This window comes from Carcharodon carcharias, chromosome X, assembly GCF_017639515.1.
Source record: "Carcharodon carcharias isolate sCarCar2 chromosome X, sCarCar2.pri, whole genome shotgun sequence".
NCBI classification, from domain to species: domain Eukaryota; kingdom Metazoa; phylum Chordata; class Chondrichthyes; order Lamniformes; family Lamnidae; genus Carcharodon; species Carcharodon carcharias.
This window is the reverse complement of record NC_054507.1, coordinates 15,650,046-15,675,418: the sequence shown is the minus strand read 5'-3', so window position 1 is coordinate 15,675,418 and position 25,373 is coordinate 15,650,046. Positions and strand designations below refer to the sequence as shown.

General features: G+C 43.9%; 1 protein-coding gene across 4 annotated transcripts in view; it reads right to left on the bottom strand.

The window, feature by feature from the left end:
• LOC121273263 (integrin alpha-7-like) overlaps positions 1–25,076 on the bottom strand; it is a 273,170-nt gene extending 248,094 nt beyond the window's left edge. For all 4 annotated transcript variants that reach the window (XM_041180296.1, XM_041180293.1, XM_041180294.1 and 1 more), the window contains exon 1: positions 24,820–25,076. In XM_041180296.1, coding sequence (XP_041036230.1) covers positions 24,820–24,992 — 173 coding nt within the window. In that variant the 5' untranslated portion in view covers positions 24,993–25,076. The remainder of the gene's footprint in view (positions 1–24,819) is intronic.
• Positions 25,077–25,373: the final 297 nt, after the last annotated feature.

Here is a 25,373-nt window from a genome sequence, read left to right as displayed (position 1 = left end):
GTCCATGTGGTGTAGGTACACCCACAGTGCTGTTAGGGAGGGAGTTCCAGGATTTTGACCCAGTGACACTGAAGGAACGGCGACATATTTCTAAGTCAGGATGGTGAGTGGCTTGGAGGGGAACTTCCAGGTGGTGGTGTTCCCATCTATCTGCTGCCCTTGTCCTTCTAGGTGTGTCTGGTCTATTTCAACAGTGACTTTGCTTCGAAGATGCTTCATTAGCTGTAAAGTACTTTGGGGTGTGAAAGATGTGATATAAATTTAAGTTCTTTCTTTATATGTGATTCCAGTCCCACATCAACATGGTGGGCCCTTAACTACTTTCTGAAGTGGTCTGGCAAGCCACTCAATAGTGTCAATGCCATCTTTTAAAGGGCAATTAGGGATCGACAATAAATGCTGGCCTAGCCAGCAACGCCCACATCCTATAATTAATTATTGCAAACCATTCCCTCCAGCAATGATATTAGCCATGGAGATAGAAGCCTGGCACCTTCCACACTGTATGGCTCAAGCTATATGTATGTACGGTTCATATTAGTGTCACGCTCATTCCTAGGATCACTAATAGCTGAAAGTAAATGGGGAATTGAATCGAACCACCCAAACGACATTCCCAACTCTCCCCTCACATGCATTCATGTGCCAGCACTGTACCAGCACAAACAGTCTGAGAACAATCTTTCACAGGCATGGGAAAGCATCTGGAATTCACACCGTCACCAGTGAGATATTCTATACATTCTTGAGGAGAGATTAATTCTTGGATTCTGAGTCAGTTCACAGAAGGCATTGCCAAGTGTTGAATGATAATTTACAAGTGTTCATTACTGCTCGGAGTTTTCACTGCTGCTATCATTCACTCCACTGAATCAATAGTGTTCAGGGTGGAGGAGGAATATATAATTGTGCTTTCTAATCTATTGCAGAAAAATGGCTCCATCACATCTCCACCAATGATGTGAAGACCTATTCAGTGAATTGGATGTACCGACAGCAATGTCATTTTAGAATATCTTCACAAATCTTACACTGGTACTGTACTTGAATGACAATGCACTCTCTCTCTGAACTAAATTCTCCAACTACCTGCCAGGAAGAATAAGCAAGGTTAAATGTTCCAGCAGGAGAGAGCAGCAAAAACAAAATACTCTAGCACCTCACTCCTCGGTAAGTTCTGACTCTTTCCAGAACGGCGAACCACTGAAGAGCATCGCGTATTGCTATGGTAACACATTGTCTGATAGGAGACTCGACACTTTAGGAATGCCTGCATTTCAATCAAGGCTCCCAGAAATTCTTCTAAATCCCGCGAGATCTCCAGGCCAGTTAGTCACATTCTACAAAAATTGATCAGCTTTTTTTTTAGAAAAAATGTTTAAGGACTTTAGAAAATTAACAGAAAGGTTCTTCTGAGAAGAAAACTCTCATATGAATGAGGATCCTCCTCCTACTCCTTCAGGTACCAAGACCTAAGATGATGTTGGCAACCATGGACTTTCAGAGGGTCAGCCCATGATTATGCTTGGCAAAGCACTGCAATGGTTTGCTGTTGCCTTCTGCAGTCTGGCTGACCAGGAAACTCATGGATGGGGATAATAATTCAAAAAAAAAATGAATGGATCAATATTACACACTGGAAAAATCTTGATGGTATTTTTAGGTTTGCATCTCAATTTGCCTTACACAACAACCTCATGATATCAAAGAAAAGTGAGTGTAGTCCACCCACTTCCCTCAACAGTGATGATTTGGAGAGGATGGAGATGTGGCATCCTCAAGTATTTTACTGATGTGTCCATTCAACTTTGAGCCCACACAGTGCATAACTGTGACAGGCTACCCGTTTATGGACAAAGTCATCGGCAAGCTGAATCTGTGCTTATTGGGCATCCATGCTTTGCAACAGGGGCTGCTGGATAATCAAGAGCAGTGGCCTTGGCCAACACTACCCCTCCCGAGCCCAGGGATCAATGTAACCACTCCAACTGAAAGCAGCTAATTCAGCACAGATGGTGAATTCAACATGGGATCTTGCTGCTCTGTATGATTCATTAGAACACTGGATAGTGTATTTGCCATTAAAGTTATTGGGAAGCCAAAACTAATCTTCAGAAAAGAAAGACTTGCACTTATACAGCACGACCTCAGGACATAAAAACAACGTTCCCTCTAACTTGTTTTTGTTTTTTTTTGCATTTAAGTGTGCAGGATCTTTAAGTTTTTTTGCGTTACACACACAGTATCTTAAAGGGGGTGGCTGGCGCGGCAATTTCCAGGTTGCTGCACAGTCAGGCGGTTAAGGGAACATTGGTTTTGAAGTAATCTTGAAATGTAGTCATGCAGGACACATGGCAACCAATTTGTGCACAGCAAGCTCCCACAAACAGCAACATGATAATGAACAGATTATCTGTTTAAGTGATATTGGTTTAGGGGAAAATGTTGGCCAGGACACTAACTTGGAAGCTCACGTTTTAAGAAGAGTTAATTAAAAATAATTCTATACCCATCTACTAAGAATTATTCACTTATCAGAGTCGAGGGCATTTTTAATCTGTCAGTAGGCTAAGTACCTGCTCTTATTGACTTTCAAGTATCAGTGAACTTTTGCAGCACCATCCAAACAGCAGGTTTCCCCATACAGAGCTCATATATTACATTTCTCCAAACAGTTTCTACTTCATTTGTTTATACAGCTTCTAAACTTACCAATAATTGTCCTCTCCTGTAGTCCAACAAAATATCCTTGTATAGTGTATTTTACAGGGAGAGAGGAGCTATTGTTCTTTTTGTGTTTTAGTTCAGCTTTGCTTAAGTGCTGGGATTCAGCACAACAGCATCACATCATCTGTACCTGGTGCCTTGTGCTGTATGTTGATTCAACCAAGGTTTGATACAGTTTAAAAAGATATCCACTTGGAGTGAATCCTCCGAACTCATGGCTCTTTTTCCTAATTAGACTGGCCTCAGTGATTGAGTAGGTAAATTCACCACCCAATATGGGGCTAAACTATACAGATCAGAAGGTTTTAAATTCAATCCCTGGTCTGAGTTAACTTGCATTCAAATAATAGGCAGAGGAATGTGAGCATGAGTATTGCTGAAAAAAGAGACATGTCGAAGGTTTTTGTCTTGAGCTCATCAGGACACTTTGCAAGAAAACCAATATAAGGGGAAAACAACAGATTAAATTATTTTCCCTTATGTTGGTCAGACCTGAAGAAGAGAATGGGCTTCAGCACCCCAGACCTTGGTGGGAAACAATGAGGGCCAGGGGAGTGGGTGGTGCAGGGGAGGAGAAATCAACCAGGGTGCTTCTTCGCTCTCCAAAATTTCTTGTGGAAAGAGGGTGTATGAAGAGAAGAGGATTGGGTTTGGATGCAATGACCTTCCATGGTTTAAAAAGCCTGCCCATGCTCAAGTCCAGAAATGACTGTAGATGGTATTAACAAATATTTAACCTGTTCACATTCATAGTCCTTTGGCAGCACAGAACTTGAGGATTGCTGAAAAAAGAGACATGTCAAAGCTTTTCGCCTTGCACTCACCCCTTATATTGCTATTCTTGCAAAGTGTCCTGACGAGTGCAAGATGAAAAGCTTCGACATGTCTCTTTTTTCAGCAATAATCATGCTCACATTCCTCTGTCTGTTATTTGAATGCAAGTGTTGCTGAAATTTTGGGCAGAGGGATGGCACATGAACCTATTAAATGTTCATTCACTAACTTCACCAGCCATTTCTAGGCTCACACTTGAAGAAGTCATTTAGGCCAAGTGCCTAAGAACTGGACTCCTACAAGAGGCAACAGAATGAGGAGAGAACAGAGGAAAAGTATTAGCAGCCAGATACCCACTTATTAAACATCAGTTTCTCAGGCAATGCCCTTTCTAGTTCTGTACAAATCATGCTGCTTTTATTTGAAGTGATTCCACTGGGGATATAATGTTAAATAGAGAGTGCAAGGAAAGGGAGAAAACGGAGGGCAGGGCAAGTCTCACAGCTTTGACATGATATTGTGATGGAAGTTGAAGGTATGTTCTGCAATTTTTAAATCTCATGTAACAAAAAAATTAACCTATGTCCTGTTGCATTAAATCCAAGATGTCCGCAGGCAATTTCCACCCCAATGAAAACCATCAATGAGGCTTCTCTTCGATTTGGCATTTGAGACAGATCAGTAGTTCAGTATGAATTTCATTAGAAATGGATGTGGAGTGTGGTTGATGACTGGCTACACATATGTAAATACCTGGGGGCAGTTGCACCAACCATAAAGTGCCTCTGCTTTTTGATTCCAAGAAGTGTACCTTGAGCGATGTGATGCTGCTTTAATATTTACATTGTAAAATAAATACTTCAGTTATTCTAGCCTGTAAAATCTCTAACTGATGTTATGATATTCCACATGCCAGCATGATTGAAATCACAGGAGGAATCTGCATTTTTAAAAATTTTTTTGTGGGATGTGGGCATTGTTGGCAAGGCTGCCATCTGTTGCCCATCCCTAATTGCCCTTGGACCAAGTGGCTTGCTAGGCCATTTCAGAGGGCAGTTAAGAGTCAACCACACTGATGTGAGTCCAGAGTCACACGTAGGCCAGACCAGGTAAGGATGACAGATTTCCTTCCCTAAAAGGGCATTAGTGAGCCAGATGGGTTTTTATAACAATCAATGATGGCTTCACTGTGACTAGCTTTATATTCCAGATTATTTTTAATAAATTGAAGCTGTTATGGTAGGATTTGAACCCCTGTCCCCAGAGCCTTGGCATGGAGCATCTGGATTATCAGTCCAGTGCATTACCACTATGCTACCGCCTCCCTCATAGGACACAGTTTGCTGCCATGGTGGCAATTATTAACCCCAGGTCATGTGACCTCTGCTGTGAAACCACTGAAAGGAATAACTGTGTTATGCAAACACACATGTTTAATTTAGGACAATTCTACACATATTTTGATACACAGATTACACCCCAGGTTATATAACCTCTGCAAGTGCCAATGCAAAAGACCTTAAATGGACAAGGTCTGCTTTCAGCAACTTGCTACCTAACCATTGAAAGGGATAACTGTGCTGCATACACACCCAGACACACTTAACTCAGCATTTTGAATTTATCATGGTTTCAATAAAGGGACCATTTAATATAAAAAGTTTGTAAATCACTTAGATTGGAGCCAAGCCAATCTACAAGAAATTTCCTAACACAGTGCCATTTTCCCCTCCATTACCCAGTACACTTAAGGTCGTCAGCGAACCTTAGTTCAGTGGTTCACAAGCTAGGGACTTTGAACTGCTGGGGATCTGCAGAGGCTTTCCAGGGAGTTGACAAAATAGTGTGAAAGTGCTTCGGGAGTAGGGCTGGCCTTACAGATGGTCAACTACCCAGGGTGTCTTGGTCAGGGGGAACATCTTGGTCAAGAGCAAGTGTATGTGCAGCAGCTGGAGGCGGGCTTGGTGTGAGCCGGAAGGCAGAGGCATACTGTGGCCACCACATGCACAGCACACTGTGGGCTAACTGACTCACTCAGGAGGGAAGGGGTGCTTGGAGGAGCTCAGAGTGGCATGAAGATAGTCAGATTCCAGCTACCTACACAAAAACAAAATACTGCAGATGCTGGAAATCAGAAATAAAAACAGAAACTGCTGGAAAAACTCAGCAGGTTAGGCAGCACCTGTGGAGAGAGAAACAGAGTTAACGTTACTGGTCGATGAGTCTTCATCAGAACTGTTCTGATGAACTGTCATTGTCCTGAAACTTTAACTCTGTTTCTCTCTCTACAGGTGCCACCTGACCTGCTGAGGGTTTCGAGCAGCATTTTCTCTTTTTATCCCTGCAGCATCAGTTTTTAACCAATTTCCACCAATTCCCCGATCTATTTTTTGGAGGGTTGGCGGAGGATTGGGGTCGTAGAGGGCAGGGAGTCGGAGGGTCAGGGTGGGGGGGGGTCAGAGGGTGAAAGTGCAGTCGGGGAATGGGGCAGGAGGTCGGAAGGGGTCAGTGGGGAGTCGGGGGTGGATCAGTTTTATAGCTACCCAGGAGTTGAACATGGTTTTTCTCTGTCCAACGTTTCCTGGGTAACCATCCAGGTCAATAAGTCAGAATCATCCAACATCACTGACTCTAATTCAGGATAGGAGACGTTTTCCAGAGGGTCCCAGGGAGCAGGGGAATCACCCATCGGAAATTGAAACTTCCCGGGCAATTCCCATGGAGTCCTTGCATTGGGGCTTCCAAAGTGCCCTGTAGCACATCTTCCGGGGTACGTCTGGGGTTCAACCATCGGAGCATGGAAGATCTGGGCCAATATAAATGCTCTTTCTTTTAGCATTTGGCACTTAAGTGGCTGGAACCACAGTAATAATATGTTCTTCAACTTTACTTTGAGTTGAAATAAACTATCTAGGAGTCATGCAAGAGTCTGATGGTGAGCCCCATTATAGTAGAACCCACAAGCTTTGTAAAATAACTACCAGCTGTCAACAGTTTTGACTAAAACTTTTCTTCCAAGTTGCTTGATTGATTTCTTGCATTTTGTTGACGTTTAAGATAAAAACTGATTTTCTCCAAATTTACCCAGGTTTTATTGGTACAACATTTCCCACTTTTTTTACTCTAAAAGAAAAATTTTCAAGGATGGAGGTGTAAAGGTGATCTCTCTTGATTAACTTTGGGCATCAGGAAGTATCTGTGCTTGACTTTCCCTCAGGTGATTTAATAAGTCGGGTACAGTCTATTATAGAGTGGACAGTACATATTTTAGGGAACACTTAGGCTCGATGGGTCAAACAGCCTTTTGTCATTTACCTGGAAAAACTCAGCAGGTCTGGCAGCATCGGCGGAGAAGAAAAGAGTTGACGTTTCGAGCCCTCATGACCCTTCAATAGAACTAGGTGAATCCAAGGAAGGGGTCTTCCTTGGATTCACCTAGTTCTGTTGAAGGGTCATGAGGACTCGAAACGTCAACTCTTTTCTTCTCCGCCGATGCTGCCAGACCTGCTGAGTTTTTCCAGGTAATTCTGTTTTTGTTTTGGATTTCCAGCATTCGCAGTTTTTTTGTTTTTATTTTTAGCCTTTTGTCATTTAACGTTTACTGCGGCACATGGGTGATCCAAGAAAGGGAGAAGAAAAAAAAGACATCGTAAGAAATGCTAAAAAGTAGACTGACTAGCTAGCTTTCTATCCCATCCTCCTGCATTGCTATTTGATCAAACCACTGGTGATGGAAATCAGGCTCATGTCCAGGATTACACAAGACTCAGTTCTTGGATGAGTTTTGCCAATTAACACCCAAGATAATCCTTTGCCAAAGGCATTGGTCAATGTCTACCTTGGCTGAGAAAAGAAAACAAGCATTGTCCATGTCATTCTAAATCTCTCCTGTCAGTTAGGTCTCCTTTAGCCCTGTAGAAGGCCACATCCTAGAATGTCCTGGTCTCTCAGGTAGGGTTGCCAACCCTCCAGGATTGGCCTGGAGTCTCCAGGAATTGAAGGTCAATCGCCAGGACACGCAACCCTGGAGAAATATAGTAGGGACAGTGAAAAAGATAGTTTTCTTTGTCACTTTCTTTGAACATTTCTCTTTACAAGATGTAAAATTATTGAAAATGGGTCAGGGTCAGGGTTAGGGTGGGGGGAGGCAGTTTGGATGACAGTCGAGCATCATCCAATTGGGTAATGAGTCTTCTTGTTTTCCAATTGATGTAGGAAGGCAGTATGTCACAAGGATGCGTTGGCCGACTAATGGCTGGAGCATGGGGGATAACCATGTGATGAAACCTCCAGGAATAAATTTAATCACAGTTGGTAACCCCACTGTCAGGCTGAAGAGATTACATGGAGACTTTACTGGGGATTGGGCAGGGCAGATGGGGAGGATTAACCAATGAAAGCAAAATTAAAACCAGTATAATTTACTTTAAAGGAAAAACTATCAGGATTAAATTTGTAAGAAAGAAAGAAAAATTTGCATTTATATACTGCTTTTCATGACCAACAGACATCTCATAGGCTTTACAGCCAATGAAGTGCTTTTTGAAGTGTGGTCACTGGTGTAACGTAGGAAATGTGGCAGCCAATCTGAGCACAGCAAGCTCCCGCAAACAGCAATGCGATAATGACCAGATAATTTGTTTTTGTGATGTTGCTGGAGGGATAAACGTCGGCCAGGACATCAGGGGAGAACTCCCCAGCTCTTCTTCAAAATAGTGCCCCAGGATCTTTTACATCCACTTGAGAGGGCAGATGGTTCAACATCTCATCCAAAAAGCGGCACCTCCGATGGTGCAGCACTCCCTCAAGACTGCACGAAGTATCAGCCTTGATTTTTGTGCTCAAGCTCTGGAGTGAACCCAGAGCCTCATGATTCAGAGACAAGAATTCCATCAGCTGAGCCATGGCTGACACAATGAAGCCAGTAGTGGGAAGGAGCAAATAGATAGATGATTAATTCCCCCCTCCCCATTCAGTAATTTTCCCAACTTCTCTTGCCAGCACTGATTCATGGGTGTGGTAATAATTCCACAAGTGGTAGCCAATAACACTGCAAATAAAGTGAGAATCAATCACTTCATTGCTACCTCCAAACAGGTCAGTAAGGCAGGGTGGACTCAAGAGAATGGAACAATATAAAGGAAAGTAAATCCAACCTGAATGCATTCAAGAATGAGAATCATGCAACTTTATTTGTAGATGCATTTGCTTAGAATATTGAAGATGCATTGCAACTTCCCTGTGGCTGCACAAATGACAAATGCTTGTCCAGTGCCCTCGGGCATATCTATATGAGGATGTGGAATAATGATGGCCACCAAAGGAACAGCTCCATGTTTACAAAAGAATCATCTATCAAAGAGAAAAATAATTAACACAATGCAAAGAAGGTAATATCTGTTGGTATACATAGCACACTAGTGTTAACTGGCAGATGTCAAACTGATAAGATACAGCCATATTAAGAAAACAAATTCCTTATGAAATAAAGTACTACACCTACATTCAAAGTTTTACAAACCAATGGGCAGGAGGGGTGGGGAGGAAGAAGAATAGGAAGCTTGCATTTATATGTAACACTTTTAACATAATTAAACGTCCCAAAGCATCACAGAAGTGAAATGAAACAAAAAAAACACTAAGCCGCATAAGACGATATCGGGATTGGTGGCAAAAGCTAAAAAGTAGGCTTTAGGGGGCATCTTAAGTGAGGAGAGAGAGAGGTGGAGAAATGGCGAGGTTTAGGGAAGGAATGCCAGAACTTAGGCCAGCGCGGGGGCAGGGAGGGGAGTGGGTAGGGGAACGGTTGTGTAACATTGCATGGGCGGGGTTCTCTACGGGTTCCCGCCCGCCCGACCTCGGACCTCAGGTCTTCGTGACAAAATGGCTGAAGGCAGGGCCTCTTACAGGAAGCCTGCCCTTGCCCCAGTTAAGGCCCTGGGCCTTAAGTGGCCACAACGGCCACTTTAGGGCCTTTTCTTGCCCAGCCTCAATTTTTAGCTTTGGGGGGTGGGTGGGGGGGGGGGGCAGGATGGTGGTGGAAGGAGGAAAGGCCGGAAATAAACTGAGTTCAATCTTGGGTGGGATGGGTTGCCTCCATCAGAAGGCCCTTCTGACAGGTGACCTCCAGCCCTCCTTCCCCCCCACCCACCTGCCCCCCCACCGGCCTATCCCCCAAGACCCCGATCACCCCCAGATGTTGCCTACCCTCCCCGCCCTGGGACCCCTGCCGCTAACCTGTCCTCCAGGTCCCAGGACTTGGTTCCAGGCAGCTCCCTGCAGTGCCTCTTCCAGTCACTGCCGTGCTGTGCCTGGAGGGACTGGAGAGCTATCGGCCATCTGACTGGCCAGCAGTCCTTCCTGAGTTAGGGCGGAAGTCCTGCCATATGCCAAACAATTGTTAGAGCGTAAAATATTATCATGGCTGCTGGATTCGGTTGAGGATGTGTTCCTCACTGACTCCTCCGATGGTGAGGGCCGAGCCCCAAACACCCTAAAAATTCAGGCCTTAGTGATGATATGGTTGAAGGCATGGCCGCCAATAGTGGAACAAAGGAACTGGAGGATGTGCAAGAGGCCAAAATTGGAGGGACACAAGAGTTCTCAGAGGGCTGGAGGAGGTTACAGGGATAGGGAGAGGTGAAGTTCAATTTCACCAAATGAAGAGGGGCAGTACCATCTGAAGAAGCAGCTTCTAAATGATAAGTTTGACAAAGTACACAAGTAGGAAGGATAATGGCAGGTGAAATTTTAATACAGGCAGGTGTGAAGTACTAAAAAGAGGAAGGAAAAGATTGGCAACATGCTTACTGCATGAATGGTGGTGAAATAGTTAAAGTTGAGAGAGACATAACGGTGTCAACAGACTTGACACTCAATACATCCAATTACTGTGAAGTAGCAAAAATCACATTGATTGCACTACCATAGCTGTTTTTACATTCTCTAAATGCATAACAGTGACTTAAAATCTGAGTATCTCATTGGGTTTTGTGAAAGAGGGAGAGACCCATAAACTATTTAAGTATGTGAAAATGTTCAACTATTAGTGAATTGAGGTGGTGATACAGAGGTGGTTCATACCTAAGTGCCAAGTGTGGTGCCACAGTGGTGAGACGCAGGTCCCTTATTACACTGACCTGGTGTCAGCTGCAGTGCTGTAGGGAAACACCACGCAAAGGGGAGGCACGTCTTCAAGAGGCGAGACAGAAAAGGGAAAGAATCTAAAGGGAAATTTTGGCCTTACCATACTCGTTTGCTGACAGCTGAACAACAGTGGCATTGGCGGTGGCCAAGCAGAAGACTGTCCAGCTGCAGTCTCAAAGCACAAAAAGATGTGCGGCAGACCTACTGAGTTCCACTCATTTTGGCCTAGAAGTTTCACTGAACCTATTTTAATGCATGTCACTCCTAAAACTAAACACGGCTCCAGGCATTTAATTGGTCTGGGATCAGCCTTGGTCTTTTGGACCAAATTCCAGTACCAAAGTTCGCCTGAATGTTGACAGCTGTGTGTGGGGCCTGTTGAAGAGGTTGGAGAAGAAAGCGCAGGGAAATACATGCCTCCAAGGCAATTATTACCACCTACTGCATCAATAGGAATTTACTGGAGTAACTGGTCAATCTTCACGGTTTGTGGCACCTTGCTGATACAGAGTGGCTGCCACATTTTCCTATCTGACAACGCAGAAAGAAATCGCACTTCAAAAAAACACTCATTGGGCTGGATTTTACGTTTGCAAATCGGGAATGCCACTGTCCCGCACACACATAAAATCCAGTGTGATGATGTCAGGTCGTGACCCAAATGTCAACACGCCGATTTCCCATAATACAGCAAGCCAAAATCTGCAGCCCGCCAGCCATTTTGAAACAAATCATTAACGGGAAATTTAGCTCGTTAACAAACCAATTGACCCAAATTATTACGCTGCCCATGCCATAATGTGTGGGTAGGCAGGAAAAAAATGGAGCAGAGTCTGCTTTTTTACTATCTGAAGGGAAAAGCAGGAAGGAAGGAGGGCAGCATCCTTTGGGAGGTACCCTGTGTGCATCGGGGGCACTCTGTCCCCACCCACCCCTGCCCAGGATGATACCGCTGCTTTGTGGCTCCCCACCTGGCCTCCAAAACCTACCCCTCACCCCGCCAACAATCCCCGATAACCCCCTCCCTTAGGGTGCCTGATCCCTCCCCGTCCAAAAACTCTGGACTTTACTGAGTCCGGGGCATCCAGGATCCATTGCTCTCTTCTTCCCAGGGCCTGATTGTAGTCCCAGCAGTGCCCACTACTGAGTTCTGGCACAGCTGAGACTGCTAGAGCTGCCAGCCAATCAGGATTGGCCGGCAGCTCTCAAGGGCGAGGCTTCCTCCCACTGAGGGGCCGCAAGTTCCACACTGAGCTCATTAAGGCCATCGGCAGTGTGTTATCACTGCGGGACACCAATTTTTAAAGTCTGCTGATTCGCAACTGACTTTTCCAACAAGGGGAAGGGGTGCAGTAATATGCCCCCTGCCCCCATGTAGAATCCAGCCCCCTGTATGAGAACTTTGGGACTGCAACAAAAGGCCTTATGTAAACGCAATTTTTTTAAAAATTAACCTTTCATTAAAACTATGATGCAGACTAACAAACAGAATTTACCATACTTGAATGATATCAGTGACAATATTCAAAGCCAAGCATTGTCAAGGCAAAATGTTGGGAAATGTTATACTTGGGTCGGAGTGGTGTGTATAAACGTATGCCTCGGCTCTATTTTCCTGCCCACTCCACATATCGCTTTATCCCTTGAGAAAAATACCTACCTATCCCAGCCTTAAATATATCCAATGATGGAGCATCCACAACCCTCTGGGGTAGGGAATTGCAAAGATTCACAACCCTTTGAGTGAAGTAATTTCTCCTCATCTCAGTCCTACATGATCGGCCCCTTATCCTGAGACTGTGCCCCCATGTTCTAGATTCCCCAGTCAGGGGAAAAAAACCTTTTCAATGACTAGCCTGTCAAGCACCTTGTAGTATATAGTAAGAGCTGCTCATATTGCCCTCTCTTTTGAGAGTGGTGAATAAATTGTGGAACAACATGGTCAATTAAGTAGTGTCCATGCAAGTTATTTCCAGTCCAAAACACCACAGGAAGACTGTGGCAAGGGAGCATTTTAACAACATTTCATTTGAATAATTAAGGGCCAGAGAACATTGTGACATACTCTTTGGAACTCCTAAAGTTAAATTTGAGGATGTTTTGAATATTTTGAAAGATTCTTCCATGTGCACGTCATGTTCACATCATGTTGATGTAGTGTCTAATCAGTATTGCCTGATAAATCCCAGTATGGCAAATAAATTAGTTTCTGGACTCCTATTACAACATTACTAAAAACTGCATTTCATCAAGGAAAACAGTTACCAAGTAAGACTGTAGCAGATTACATTCTTGAGTTAAAGAAACTCTCATGCCACTGTGGGTATGCATACTTAGCAATCAATATTTTAAACACTTTCGTACAGGGCCTAAAGAACAATAAATTCCAGGCTAAGCTTTTGAGTAAAGAAAATAAGCTGATATGGAAGGAGCCTGAGATGAGGCCATGGCCATGGAAATGGCAGAAAGAGATAGTTACCAATTGCAAGGGAGTTCTTTTCCATCAGATTTCAATGGGATCCAAGCCATAGCAGCCAGGTCCACTGCCTCCAGTCAGAAGTTACCATTGCCATGGTAGCCACCAACCATCTAAATGCCCCCACTCCCAGTCAAAGTGCTGTGCCTGTCAAAAAGCTGATCCTATCCAGACGGCGTGCATAGAGAAACAGTAATGCTCCAGGTCAAGGTCAAGCTTCAGGTCACGAGGTCAAGGTAGGTCTAGAGCTAGTTCAGGAGCCTGCAAGTCCTTAAATGTGCATATGATCAATTTAGAAATAGAAATTGATGTTATCGAGCAGGGGAATCAAGAGTTGTACTCAGTCAAAAAACAGCACATAGAAGATGAGGCTAATAGGGCTGAAGATATAATTCCAGCACCCGCAGTAGAAATGAAAGTAGAAGATTCACAGCTTACTTCCATCGCTGATACAGCTGCAGCCATGTCTGTTGTCTCGGAAGGAGAGTACAAGAAGTCCCTAAGTCACACTGCCTTATGCAAAAGGAAAGTGATTACAATAAAACCCCAACGAATTGAACCCCAGCAGGTCCGCTCACAAATTTGTGTTAAGCGGAGCTTCATGATAGCTGAGGAGGCCCCATTCCCACATGAATGCACCTCTATGTGACCCAATATGCCTACAACCGCGGTCAATGTCAAAAACAACAAATTCAACTGTCAAATTAAAACACAATAAAGCAGTAAATGTTATAAAGTTTCTATTAAATTTGTTCACACCTTACAATGGCCTGACCTAGTAAAAGGCCAGAGCTTTGTATTGATAAATGTCGGGAGTTAGCTCTGGAAAAACTCTGTAATCTTTCTCTGCTTAGCGTGCTGTCTTCAGACATGCGTAACACAGTCCACCATGTCGTCAATGCAGTCAAACATGTTTTTGGAGTTTTTGCACTGCAGTGTGAAACCCTGGAGCATCTCCATGGCCTTTTTGGAATCGGCTAGAAAAACAGGCGGGCTGGCTGGTCTAACTCCACTCTGATTAGTCGGCGTGATCATATAACAAAATGTTGGCTAATCCAGAGTTACCAGTGCAGAACTTCAGCCTACCATAGGCATCGTTCTGTAGGATTTGCTATTCTGCCGGCGGGAATGGTTGATGACTTCGACATAACCGGAATTTGGAGTCATCCGAGTTTAACTCATCACAATTTAACTGTACAGTAGTTACTTCAGTAACAGTATTCCAGTGTTAGGTTCAAGCTAGTGTTTGGGTGGAATATGATGACGCACCCTATTGGTATTAGTTGGAAGGATCAAAGGGCAGGATTTTTAGTTTGACGGGCACCCACAATCGGCGGGCCTGGGAGTAGCCGGGGAACGGACACCCAACCGCGATTGACCCCCAATTAATGGGCAGCCAGCGTGAAAGGCGTGCTGAAAGGCTCAGCGCTGCTGGGGTGGGGGTGGGAGGAGGGCGAGTGCTGAAGTCAGCATGGGCACAGGGAAGCATGCAATGAAAGGTCCCTGAAGGCAGAGAGCTACCTCAGGGAGCTGAAGAATTTAACTGCCAAATATGAAGATTGTAAAAACTGGGAAAAAATGCCCAAGCATCAGAATCAGTCACTGGAATGTATACCAGATGAAAACTGTGTGCAAACATTTTTTTTAAATTAATATCGGAAACCTCATCCCGCCATTGGATGAGGTTTCCTCAAAAAGGCAAAGTGCACCTGGCTGATTCACCTGCCCGCCAACCGTAACGTTGGACGGGCAGCGAAAAATCACCATTGACTAATACATTAATGGCTTTAATTGTTGGCAGGCACGCTGCCGACTCTCGTGCAAGTGTGTGATGAAGTCGGGATGCTTGCCTGCCTTCATCCACGCCGAGTGGAAAATTCTGCCCAAAGTCTCCCTGATGGGAAAGGAATTAGACTAAGAAGATACGGTTATCAGTAAGAGTATGTCTGACATTGAGAAAGTGTTAAGAGAGCACAAAGTGGTCTTTGAACAAGGAGGATGAAAGCATAAAATTAGGCATCACAAGGCTGAAATCAAAATAATGAACAATGTATTGCTGACATTTTGCAAAGTTGGGCCAGTGCCTTATGCACAGTTAGACGCAGTAAGTAAAGAGCTGGATAGATTAAAAAGAACAGAGGCAACTAAGAAGGTGAAGAGCAGTGAATGGGCCACACCCATTGTCATTGTTAAAAAAGCAGACGGGTCTGCTTGGATTTGTGGAGGTTCTAAGCAAACAGTAAATAAGGTGATTGAGAATGATATTTACCCACTGCCTATCAGTGAAGATTTGTTTTCTAATTTAGCCAATGGAAAGGTGAAGAAAGATTTGTCAAATGCATATTTTCAATTAGAATTAACTGACAAGAGCAAAGAACTACTCACTATTCATACACATAGAGTTGTAGCAGTATGACAGGTTGACATTTGGGGTATATACTACCCCCACAGTGTTCCAGAACATCAGGGATCGGGTACTAAGTGGGATGAAAAGAGCGTGCTGCTTCTTAAACGACATTCTAATTAGCAGTAAGACAGAGAAAGAGCACATTGTAAGGTTGAACGGGGTCCTAGATAGACTTCAAGAGTATGGCATCAAAGCTAAAAAGCACAAGTGTTGCATCATGATGTCAAGTGTTACATAGCTGGATCACCAAATAGGTGGTGAAGGTATCCACCCAATGCAAGAGAAGGTAGAAAGAACTTTGAAAGCAAAGAGGCCAGAGCACAAAGAAGAACTTAAAACATTCATAGGGATTGTTGTATATTATTCTAAGTTCATCCCTGACTTAGCTAACACATTCGCCCACTGTATCAACTGCTCAAAGATGGAGTAGCTTGGGAGTGGTCTATGGAGTGTCAGAAGGCATTTGAAGAAGTGAAGAAAGTGCAGACTAGTGATGTTGTTTTGGCCCACTGTGATCCCAAGAAACAATTGGTTTCAGTGCGTGATGCCTCACCACAAGGGTGAGATGTGGTGTTATCTCACATAATGGAAGATGGTGCAGAGAGGCCTGTAGCATATGCCTCATGTACATTAACAAAGTCAGAGCAAAAGGAGAACACTCCTAGCTTCTCTAGTCTCTCCAGGTAACTGAAGTCCCTGGTATCATTCTTGTAAATCTCTGCTTCATCCTCTCCAACACCTCGCCGTTCTTCCTGAAGTGTGGTTCCCAGAACTGGAGACAATACTCGAGTTGAGGGCTAACTTGTGTTTTTGTGAAGGTTGAGCATAACTTCCTTTGCCTTTGTGCACTAGGCACACTAGTGACATTGCATATTTATATTTACAAAGCCCAGGATTCCATATGCTTTTGTAAGAGTTGGTGCCTTTGGGAGGGCTGGGGTAAACATTTGGACATTCCCTACAAACTTTTACCATCTGAAAGATTGTACCATGAATATTTTGGCGGGTTTTTTTTTTGGAAAGGCTGAAAAAACATTAATAGTTTGCCGAAACCTCTAATTTCTACTGCCATACTCAATGTTGTTAACCTGTTACATAATAGGGACAGTCGAGGTTTCTTATAGCTGGTTCACTTCCCTTCTCCACAAAATGACTGGGTTTTTTACTACTTTCAACATAGAAATGGATATTTCTTCAAACACCTTGTTGAGTGAGTGATTAGCCTGGTTGGTTGTAAGCTATAGTCTGATGTTGCAGAAGTCTCAAGGTAAGCTACATGATCACCCAGTACTTCATATCTCAGTGTGACAGATCAAGTGGAATTTCTCCATTACACTGTCGTGAAAGGAATTATTAATGATTATTGACCCCTGAAATCCAGTTCTGCCTTGCCCCGCCTCAGTAATTGAGTAGGACAGAGGAGCTTACGCATTGCCCTCAGGCTGACTTGCTTTCGGCACCGATTCCGAGCAGGTGACCATGCTTGTGCATGTCTCTGAACAAGATAACTACCCCCTACCCCCTTGCAGGTTTCTGCCCTCCTTTCGTAAAGGCGCTAAAGGATGCCACCTAATCTCACTCTCTCCTGCCTTCCACACGCTTGCACTTTCCAGCTATTCTGAGCCTTAGCTGTTTGCTTGTGCTCTCCCATGCCCTATAACAGTGCCCCTAGCCTGAGTGAGCTGAAGCAGTGAAGGTTGGAAGGCCCATGTGACCCAAAATTGTCTTCAGCTTGTGTCTCTGCGCCTTCAGCTGTCTAGGTCCCAAGCTCTGGATTTTCCTGCCTAAATTTGATAAGGTTCCCCACAAAAGGTTAATACGCAATTTAAGAGCTCATGGAGTTGGGGGTAATAGATTAGCATGGATGGAGGATTAGTTAACGGACAGGAAGCAGAGAGGGATCAACAGGGCATTTTCAAGTTGGTAGGCTGTGACTAGCGGAGTGCCACAAGGATCAGTTTTGGGGCCTCAGCTATTTACAATCTACATTAATGACTTGGACAAAGACCAAGCTACATTTAATAAAAAAATGATTCATGAGGGGAACGGTAATGCTGCCTTGTGGAACACATCCACTGAAAACTCAAATGGATTAAGATGGCACAACTCATTAACTGCCATGCAGACATGGAGAATTTCACCTACCAATGTTTCATTCAAAACTCCACATTTAAATGCATAATCCAGTGCTCCCACAAGAAATAATGCATGGGTTTTCAGCTCTGCTTACAGAAAGAGCAAACTGCATGGGTCCAAGAGAAATCCGTGTGGCATCCAAGACTTTCATTCACTTAATGAAAATCACACACTCCAGGGACCTGTAACTTGCACTGTGCCTTTAAGAATTCAGAGCACGGTCTAATCATCTGAAATTGGAAATTGCTATTGACAGGCATGCTCCAACACACAACTAAATGACCAGCTCAGCAGCTTCTAAGACAGATGTAATTTTTTTGTTTTTAATTTTAAATGAATTACCTTTGTGCTCATAATGTATTCACTGGGTCAACAGCTCAGAAGTCATTTCCCAGTTATAGGGCCAGATTTTTGTTGCTTGACAATGAAGTGTCACCATACACAAGAATTTGTAAATGCATTTAATTCTGCTCAGGGCACGTCTGTCTTGTTTTCCATTCCACTCCAGACAGGCTCTTGATTCTTCGTAGCCTTGATAAACTGGTAAGATTGCCAAGCAATCCACGGACTGCTCAATTACTCCCACGTGAAAGCTTTTTATTGCCTAGCCAGCATAAATTGCTCATTGTAGGTTAAGATAATCTAGATAGCTCTTTTCCAACCCCAGTGTGTGCCTGCGTGCATGTGCATGGTGGCACAGTGGTAATGTCACTGGACTAGTAATCCAGGGACCCAGTCTAATGCTCTGGGAACATGGTTTCAAATCCCACCATGGCAGTTAGTGAAATTTGAATTCAATTAATAAATCTGGAATACAGAGCTAGTCCTCAGTGGTGACCATGAAATTATCATCAATTGTCATAAAAACTCATCCGCTTCACTGGGAAGGAAATCTGCCATCCTGATCGGGCCTACTTGTGATTCCAGGCCCACAGCATGTGGTTGACTCTTAGCTGCCCTCTAAAATGACCTAGCAAAGTCAGTTCAGGGGCAATTAGGGATGGACAACAAATGCTGGCCCTGCCAGTGATGCCCACAGCCCTTGAAAGAATAAATATACATGCACACTCACACAGGTAAGGTAAAGTTGTCAACTTAAGAGTTGCCCAGAAGACTGGGTCCATGGCCCACTACCAAGCCTTGAACACAATCACACTTGTGAGAAAGTGCTGCACTGTCAGATATGCTGCCTTTAAACTGAGAACTTGTCTGCCTGGTCAGGTGGATGTAAACGATTCTATAGCACCATATTGGGGATGATGTCCTGGACATGGTTTATTCCTCAGCAAACACGATGCACTTGGAAAGGATATGAGGGGAGCTATGAGTGAATCTGTAGAAAGACACAAGCAAGAGGAAAGGGAATCTGAGGTAGCCAAACAGATGGTCTCAATCTTAGTGTCAAAGAAGTCCAGGGCTTCCTTGCATTAGCTGGAAGGTTGATGGGACAGGGGTACCTGAAATTTGACTGCTCATATTCTGGAATGTGACTGCTCAAAAGGGGCATTGGTTCAAATCATCTGTACTGTATACCCTATGTAATCCTATGATGAAGTAACTTGCCACAGCACCTTCCAAACCCCTGACCTCTACCACCTAGAAGGACAAGGGCAGCAGACACATGGGAACACCACCACCTGGAAGTTCCTCTCCAAGACACTCACCATCCTGACTTGGAAATATATCACTGTTCCTTCACTGTCGCTGGGTCAGAGATGGGCAATAAATTGCCAGCAAAGCTCACATCCAAGAACGAATGAAAAAAAGTTCAAATCCAGACAGTGGATTCAACTATCGGGGATACATTGGTGAACAAACATATAGCACCATATGGTATTTTTGCTTGTGTGCAAAGAAAAACAGCCTAGCACAACAACATCATCCCCCAAATGTCCACTTGGTTCTGTACCATAACCAGTCAGGTTCATCATTTGATGCCACCACTGCAAACAGCCTGGTCTGCTTCAGTTATTCCTCATCAGGCCAAAGAGGAGCCATTAGCATCGAAAAAGAATTGACAACTTTTACAGCTCCCGGGACACTCCAGACAAAAGACTTATATGAAAAGTATGGGGGTAAGCACACGTTGTACACAGCCGTCAAGAGTTCCAATGAATTCTTGCAAAGTTGACTGGTTATTGAATGCGTCGGCTGACAAACCACGCTTTTCACAGTCCTGAATCTGACTGTGGTTCCTGCAATCTGTTTCTTAACTAATTCCCTGACGAGTGAGGTGTCTCTCAACAGGGCCCCCGGGACAGTCACATTATCTGGGCACAGATGTTTGAAGTAGCCCTTCTAACACGGTCTTATAAAGAGAGAGAATTAAAGACTGGCTACTCCTTCTCACAACATCCCAAGGGAATGTCTATTGGGAAGGATCCAGGGAACTGGATAATCAATCCAGCTGATCCGTATGGAAAGTTCCAGAATACACCAAGATAAATTGCTCTTCTCTAACGTGGCCTTTGGTTGGGTCAAAATCCAGCCAAGAAAATAATCTCTACATTCTGAAAAAAAATGTTTAAAAGGGAACTGTTAAGTGTGGGGAGACAGATGGATAGAATTGAAACTCCACTTCATTCCTATAGTGTCGCACATAGCAACAAAATAGCATTCAGGGAATAAATTTACAAAACAAAAAAAGGTCAAAGGCAGCCAAAAAGGAATGCCAAAACAAAGGGAATGAGATAGTTTGAAAAGGGGAGGGTGCAGGGCACAAGAATTCACCTCAGAGACCAAAGGCCAGAAGGAGGTGGGGAGAAAACAGAAAGCAGGGTTTCTCCTCGCCGATGAATAATATATTTAAAAAATCACAAATGTGCGGGTGTCAGACAAGGGCTGGGTTGGGCTGTGCTGCCCCCATGGCTGAATAGCCTAGCTGTGCTTATCTAAGAACGGCAGTTTGGGCGGAGGTACTGCTGGCACTTTTGAAGCTGTTCTTGAACCAAAGCCACGCCTTCGGGAAGTAAAAATGGGAAGAGGGAGGTGGATTTTGGAAAAAGCAACACGGGAAAAGCAGCAGCAAGGAAAATATATAAACCAAAGAAAGGAAATAAGGTTACTAGAGAATCGAGCAAATAAGGAAACTTTCTTTTAAATATTTATAGATGGATAAATGACTCAGAATGCACACCCTGCATTCTTAAATGATATATAATTGGACACCGTGCCGTCTAACTGTCCCCGGGATATTTTTGCAGTGTTTCTAACGGGACTTAATAATGTGAGTGACACGTGTTCCTGGAGTCGGTCAAAAATAAATAAGGCACACAGACAACCTTCAAATAACTCCGCTCAGTCATCAGCTATCAGAATGAATGCAGTATTACCAAAAAAGGTCAGACCACCCCCATTCATTTACCAGATTTAATGGGACCGAGGGGTCACCAGTCGTTTTATAGCTGATGGGCTGTTTGCCTGTGTTAATGCCTTGTGCAATTCTGACATTGTCCCGCACGTTAACCGGTTCACACTCCTGCTTGAAGCCACACCAGAAGTACCCCGAGCCCCTCTCTACATGAGCTGCCCTAGTTAATGATTACCTCCCCTTCCAGTTAAGTATTAACACACGAGCAGGCGAGTTAAGTGTTTGGGGGTAGATGTGTGCTCTCAACTCCGGGCGTGTGCTAATTATTGACGAATATTTACGTTACCTTACCGCATTTCTGCCTCGACACTCTTGTGTGCCAAACGTAGTAGCCCTTTCTCCTTGGACTAACTGAAACGTTCAACGCCCACAAGGTGCCTCCCCGCCCCCCTCCTCCATTCATCCTATAAAAGTATTGAAACTACTACTAGTAGTTTGTGGGATTGAAACTCGTCTCGGGCGATGGCATAAAACGGGCGGTATCAGATCTACTACCCGTTCTATTTAGCGTCTTGAGTTTCAAAGCTGAATATCGGGCAGCCGATTCTATCCCACCCGTTTAGCGCCACCACTCGAGACAAATTTCTAGCCCTCTATTTTTCCAAACATTAATCCCATCCAGCATTAATAATTAAGTATTTTTCTTTCGACTTCAATGCGGTGATAAAGCTTCCTGTCTGTAGTTTTTAAACTTATGGGGGGACCCCTGCATTTTGATACACTCCATTGGATCCCCTGTACATCCCTAAGAATGTATGTAACTTCCTAAAGACAGTGCCAGCTTCCCAGCTGGGCTGTACAAATGACAGACAGACAGAAATGATGAGCTAGTTAGTCAATAAATACAAATCTAATCATCTGTGCTTTGTTGCTGGTTTCTGAGAGACTTCTTAATAGCCAGTCACAAGATTTCTCATGTCAACTGAAGTCTCTGCCTACAAAACATCATCCTTTAACTGGTCACATCATTAGCATCCAGATCAACAATGATATTATTAAATGGCAGAACAGACTTGAAGGGCTGAGTGGCCTCCTCCTGTTCCTATTAAAACTACCCCAGTCACTTCCTATAAGCTTCCAGACTTGACTGTTCCAATACTCCCCTGGATGGACTCCATCCTTCCATCCACCTTGAGCTTGAGCTCATCCAACTCATTGCTGCCCGTATCCTACTCCATTCGCCCATCACCTCTGAGCTTAGTGACTTGCATTGGTTCCCACTCCACAAAGTTATCTTCCTCATGTTCAAATCTCAGTATGGCCTTGTTCCTCTCCATCTTTGTAACATCCTCCAACTCTACAGCCATTGAAGAGCCATGCTTTGCTCCAACTCTGGCCTCGCCCCTCTCTCATTTAAAAGCTGACTGAATGCCCCACCTTTTGAACTGAACTTTTAGTTACCCACATAGAAAAGCAAAATACTGCAGATGCTGGAAATCTGAAACAAAAACAGAAAAATGCTGGAAAAGCTCAGCAGGTCTGACAGCATCTGTGGAGAGAAAGACAGAGTTAACATTTCAAGTCTGAAGAAGAGTCATACGGACTTGAAACGTTAACTCTGTCTTTCTCTCCACAGATGCTGTTAGACCTGCTGCGTTTTTTTCCAGCATTTTCTGTTTTTGATTTAGTTGCCCATCTCCTTCTTTGATTCAGTGTTAACTTGTAAATCGGATTAGGGTCCTGTGATGTTTTCCTACATCCTCCTTCTCCATCGCCAACACTACTTCGGTATTGTCACTCAGCTTACCTCAGCTCATCTGCTGCTGAAACACTCACCCTGCCTTTGTGCCCTCTAGTCTCAACTATTCCAATGCTTTCCTGTCTGACTTCCTTTCTCGCACCCTCTGTAAACTTCAGCTCATTCAAACCCCTGCTACCTGTATCCTAACCCGCACAAAGTCCCACTCACTATCACTTCGATGCTTACTGACCTACATTGCCTCCCAGTTCAACAGTGCCTCAATCTTAAAATTCTTAATCTTGCTTTCAAATCCCTCCATGGCTCTTGCCCTTCCTGATCTCTCATCTCCTTCAGCCCTACAACCCTCCAAGATCTTGGCATTCCTCCAAATTCTCCCATTCCACCACCACCCCCCCCCCACCCCCCATTCTTTTAAACCTACCTCCTTGACTAATTTTCTGGTCACCTACCCCAATATCTCCTTATATGGCTTGGTGTCAAATTTTGTTTGATGTTGTTCCTGTGAAGCACCTTGGTACGTTTTACCACATTAAAGGTGTGATATAAATGCAAGTTGTTGTTATAATAAAAGTCCAGCAGTTTTGAATTTTTTAATTAAACTTTAAATGGTCAGCTTGGGTTTTATTTTCCATATTAAGTGACTGCAGTATTTGGTTATTTACATGCCAATAAATATTGTAAATCTAAATGGTTTGCATGCCTACATCTGAACTCAATCATCCTAATACCATGAATGGGTGCCTTGCCTTATGAGGAAAGATTGGACAGGTTGGGCTTGTATCCACTGGAGCTTAGAAGAGTAAGAGGCGACTTGATTGAAACATATAAGATCCTGAAGGCACTTGATGGGGTGGATGTGAAGAGGATGTTTCCTCTTGTGGGAGAATCTAGAACTAAGGGTCACTGTTTAAAAACAATGGGTCACCCATTTAAAATGGAGATGAGGAGATTTTTTTCTCTCAGAGGGTCGTGAGTCTTTGGAACTCTTCCTGAAAAGGTGGTGGAAGCAGGGTCTTTGAATATTTTTAAGGGAGAGGTGGCTAGATTCTTGAAAAAACAAGGAGGTGATAGGTTATCGGCGGCAGGTGGGATGCAGATTGCAGGTTACTATCAGATCAGCCATGATCTTATTGAATGGCGGTGCAGGCTCGAGGGGCTGAATGGCCTCCTCCTGCTCCTTGTTTGTATGTATCCCGAGGTTTAGAGCAAGTCCTCAGTCCTGGCTTTGTCGGTTAGTCGTGGAATTGTTGAGCTGCAGTAGATTTGTCAAGCACTCTTAAATAATTCATGAGCTGTTCCCACCAAGACCGGCCAGATTTTAAAGCATGAGAAACGAATGGGATGGGCAGGTTGAAAGCTGCCAAACGCAACTCCTGCAGGTTGAAGTCAATGGGCCAGACAAGCCCAGCCATCACTGCACCGAACTCGTAACTTTTCATAAAGCAATTCTTTGTTCACGTAAAGCAGTCCGAAATGTCCCACGCATTCAAACATCCAGTGCAATGAATACTTCACCTTCTGAACACTGGCTTGCCCGAACCCAACCTTCCAATTGCAATGCAATCACTAACATGTTGAAACCCCTTCTTGCACCTTGCAACACTTTCTTTGGTTGCTTTTACATGTCCAACACTACCGTTAGTTAATATAACATATTACATACTTTACGAAGTGGACATGCAAGGATGCTAAGAAAGAATTCAGTTCCTGATAGTATTGGGTTTCTGGTTTAAATATTCCAGCGCGAAAAGCCTTGCAACCTGTCACAGGAAAGGGTTAAGGATACAATATTTGAGTCGACGTGCCCAGAAGTGCAGGCATTGCCTTTTTTGGATACTCCCAAAGAGATACATTTTTTAAAAACAAGAAAAAAGTTGACATTAAGACAAATGCGTTATTCAGAAATATTCCATTCCGTTAATGTGATGAACGTCATTATTCTCTCTTCCCCCCACCCCGCCCCCAACAGTAATAAAATTGGCAATGGTTGATCAATCTGCACTTTTCCTCTTTCCCGCACCTTTTGTGAGACACCGGTCTGGATGAGAGAATCGACAAGAGTCAATATATTTCCAACTCACCAGCTCTGTGCCTCCGGGCTGGTCTGTTTGTGTAAAGCCACAGAAAACCCAAACAAACTCCCTCTTTCTCCTTCCTTTGCGATCGTGTTGGTTGTCTCCAGGTTAAAAGCTGAGCTCCGGGCTGCCAAGAGCAGACAACACACGCACAGAAGAGGTGTCATTTCTGAAGTCATGTCTCTGGTGCAGGAGAAGCTGTTACCCAGCCCGACAGAGAGGAACTGACTGAGTCTGTGTGCGACCTCGTGTTTACAGGAGGCGAAATTATTGAACACTGCAAGTGTTAGTAAAACACTCCCCCTCTCTCTCTCTCTCTCTCAGACACACACACATACAGTCTTTCCAGACAGCTTTCAGTAACCCTTTCACACCTCCCTAGATTATTTTAAATTTGAAAGCCACGAACAAACATGCTTCACAAATTCACACCAAGGTAATTATAACTATTAGGGCATAGATCCCTATTTATAGCACACTGAACTCTGGAAAATGCCTTAAGCTGCTATTTTTGGAGAGGGAGCACAGCTTACGCAATGAGAAAGTGTGAATTACTTATT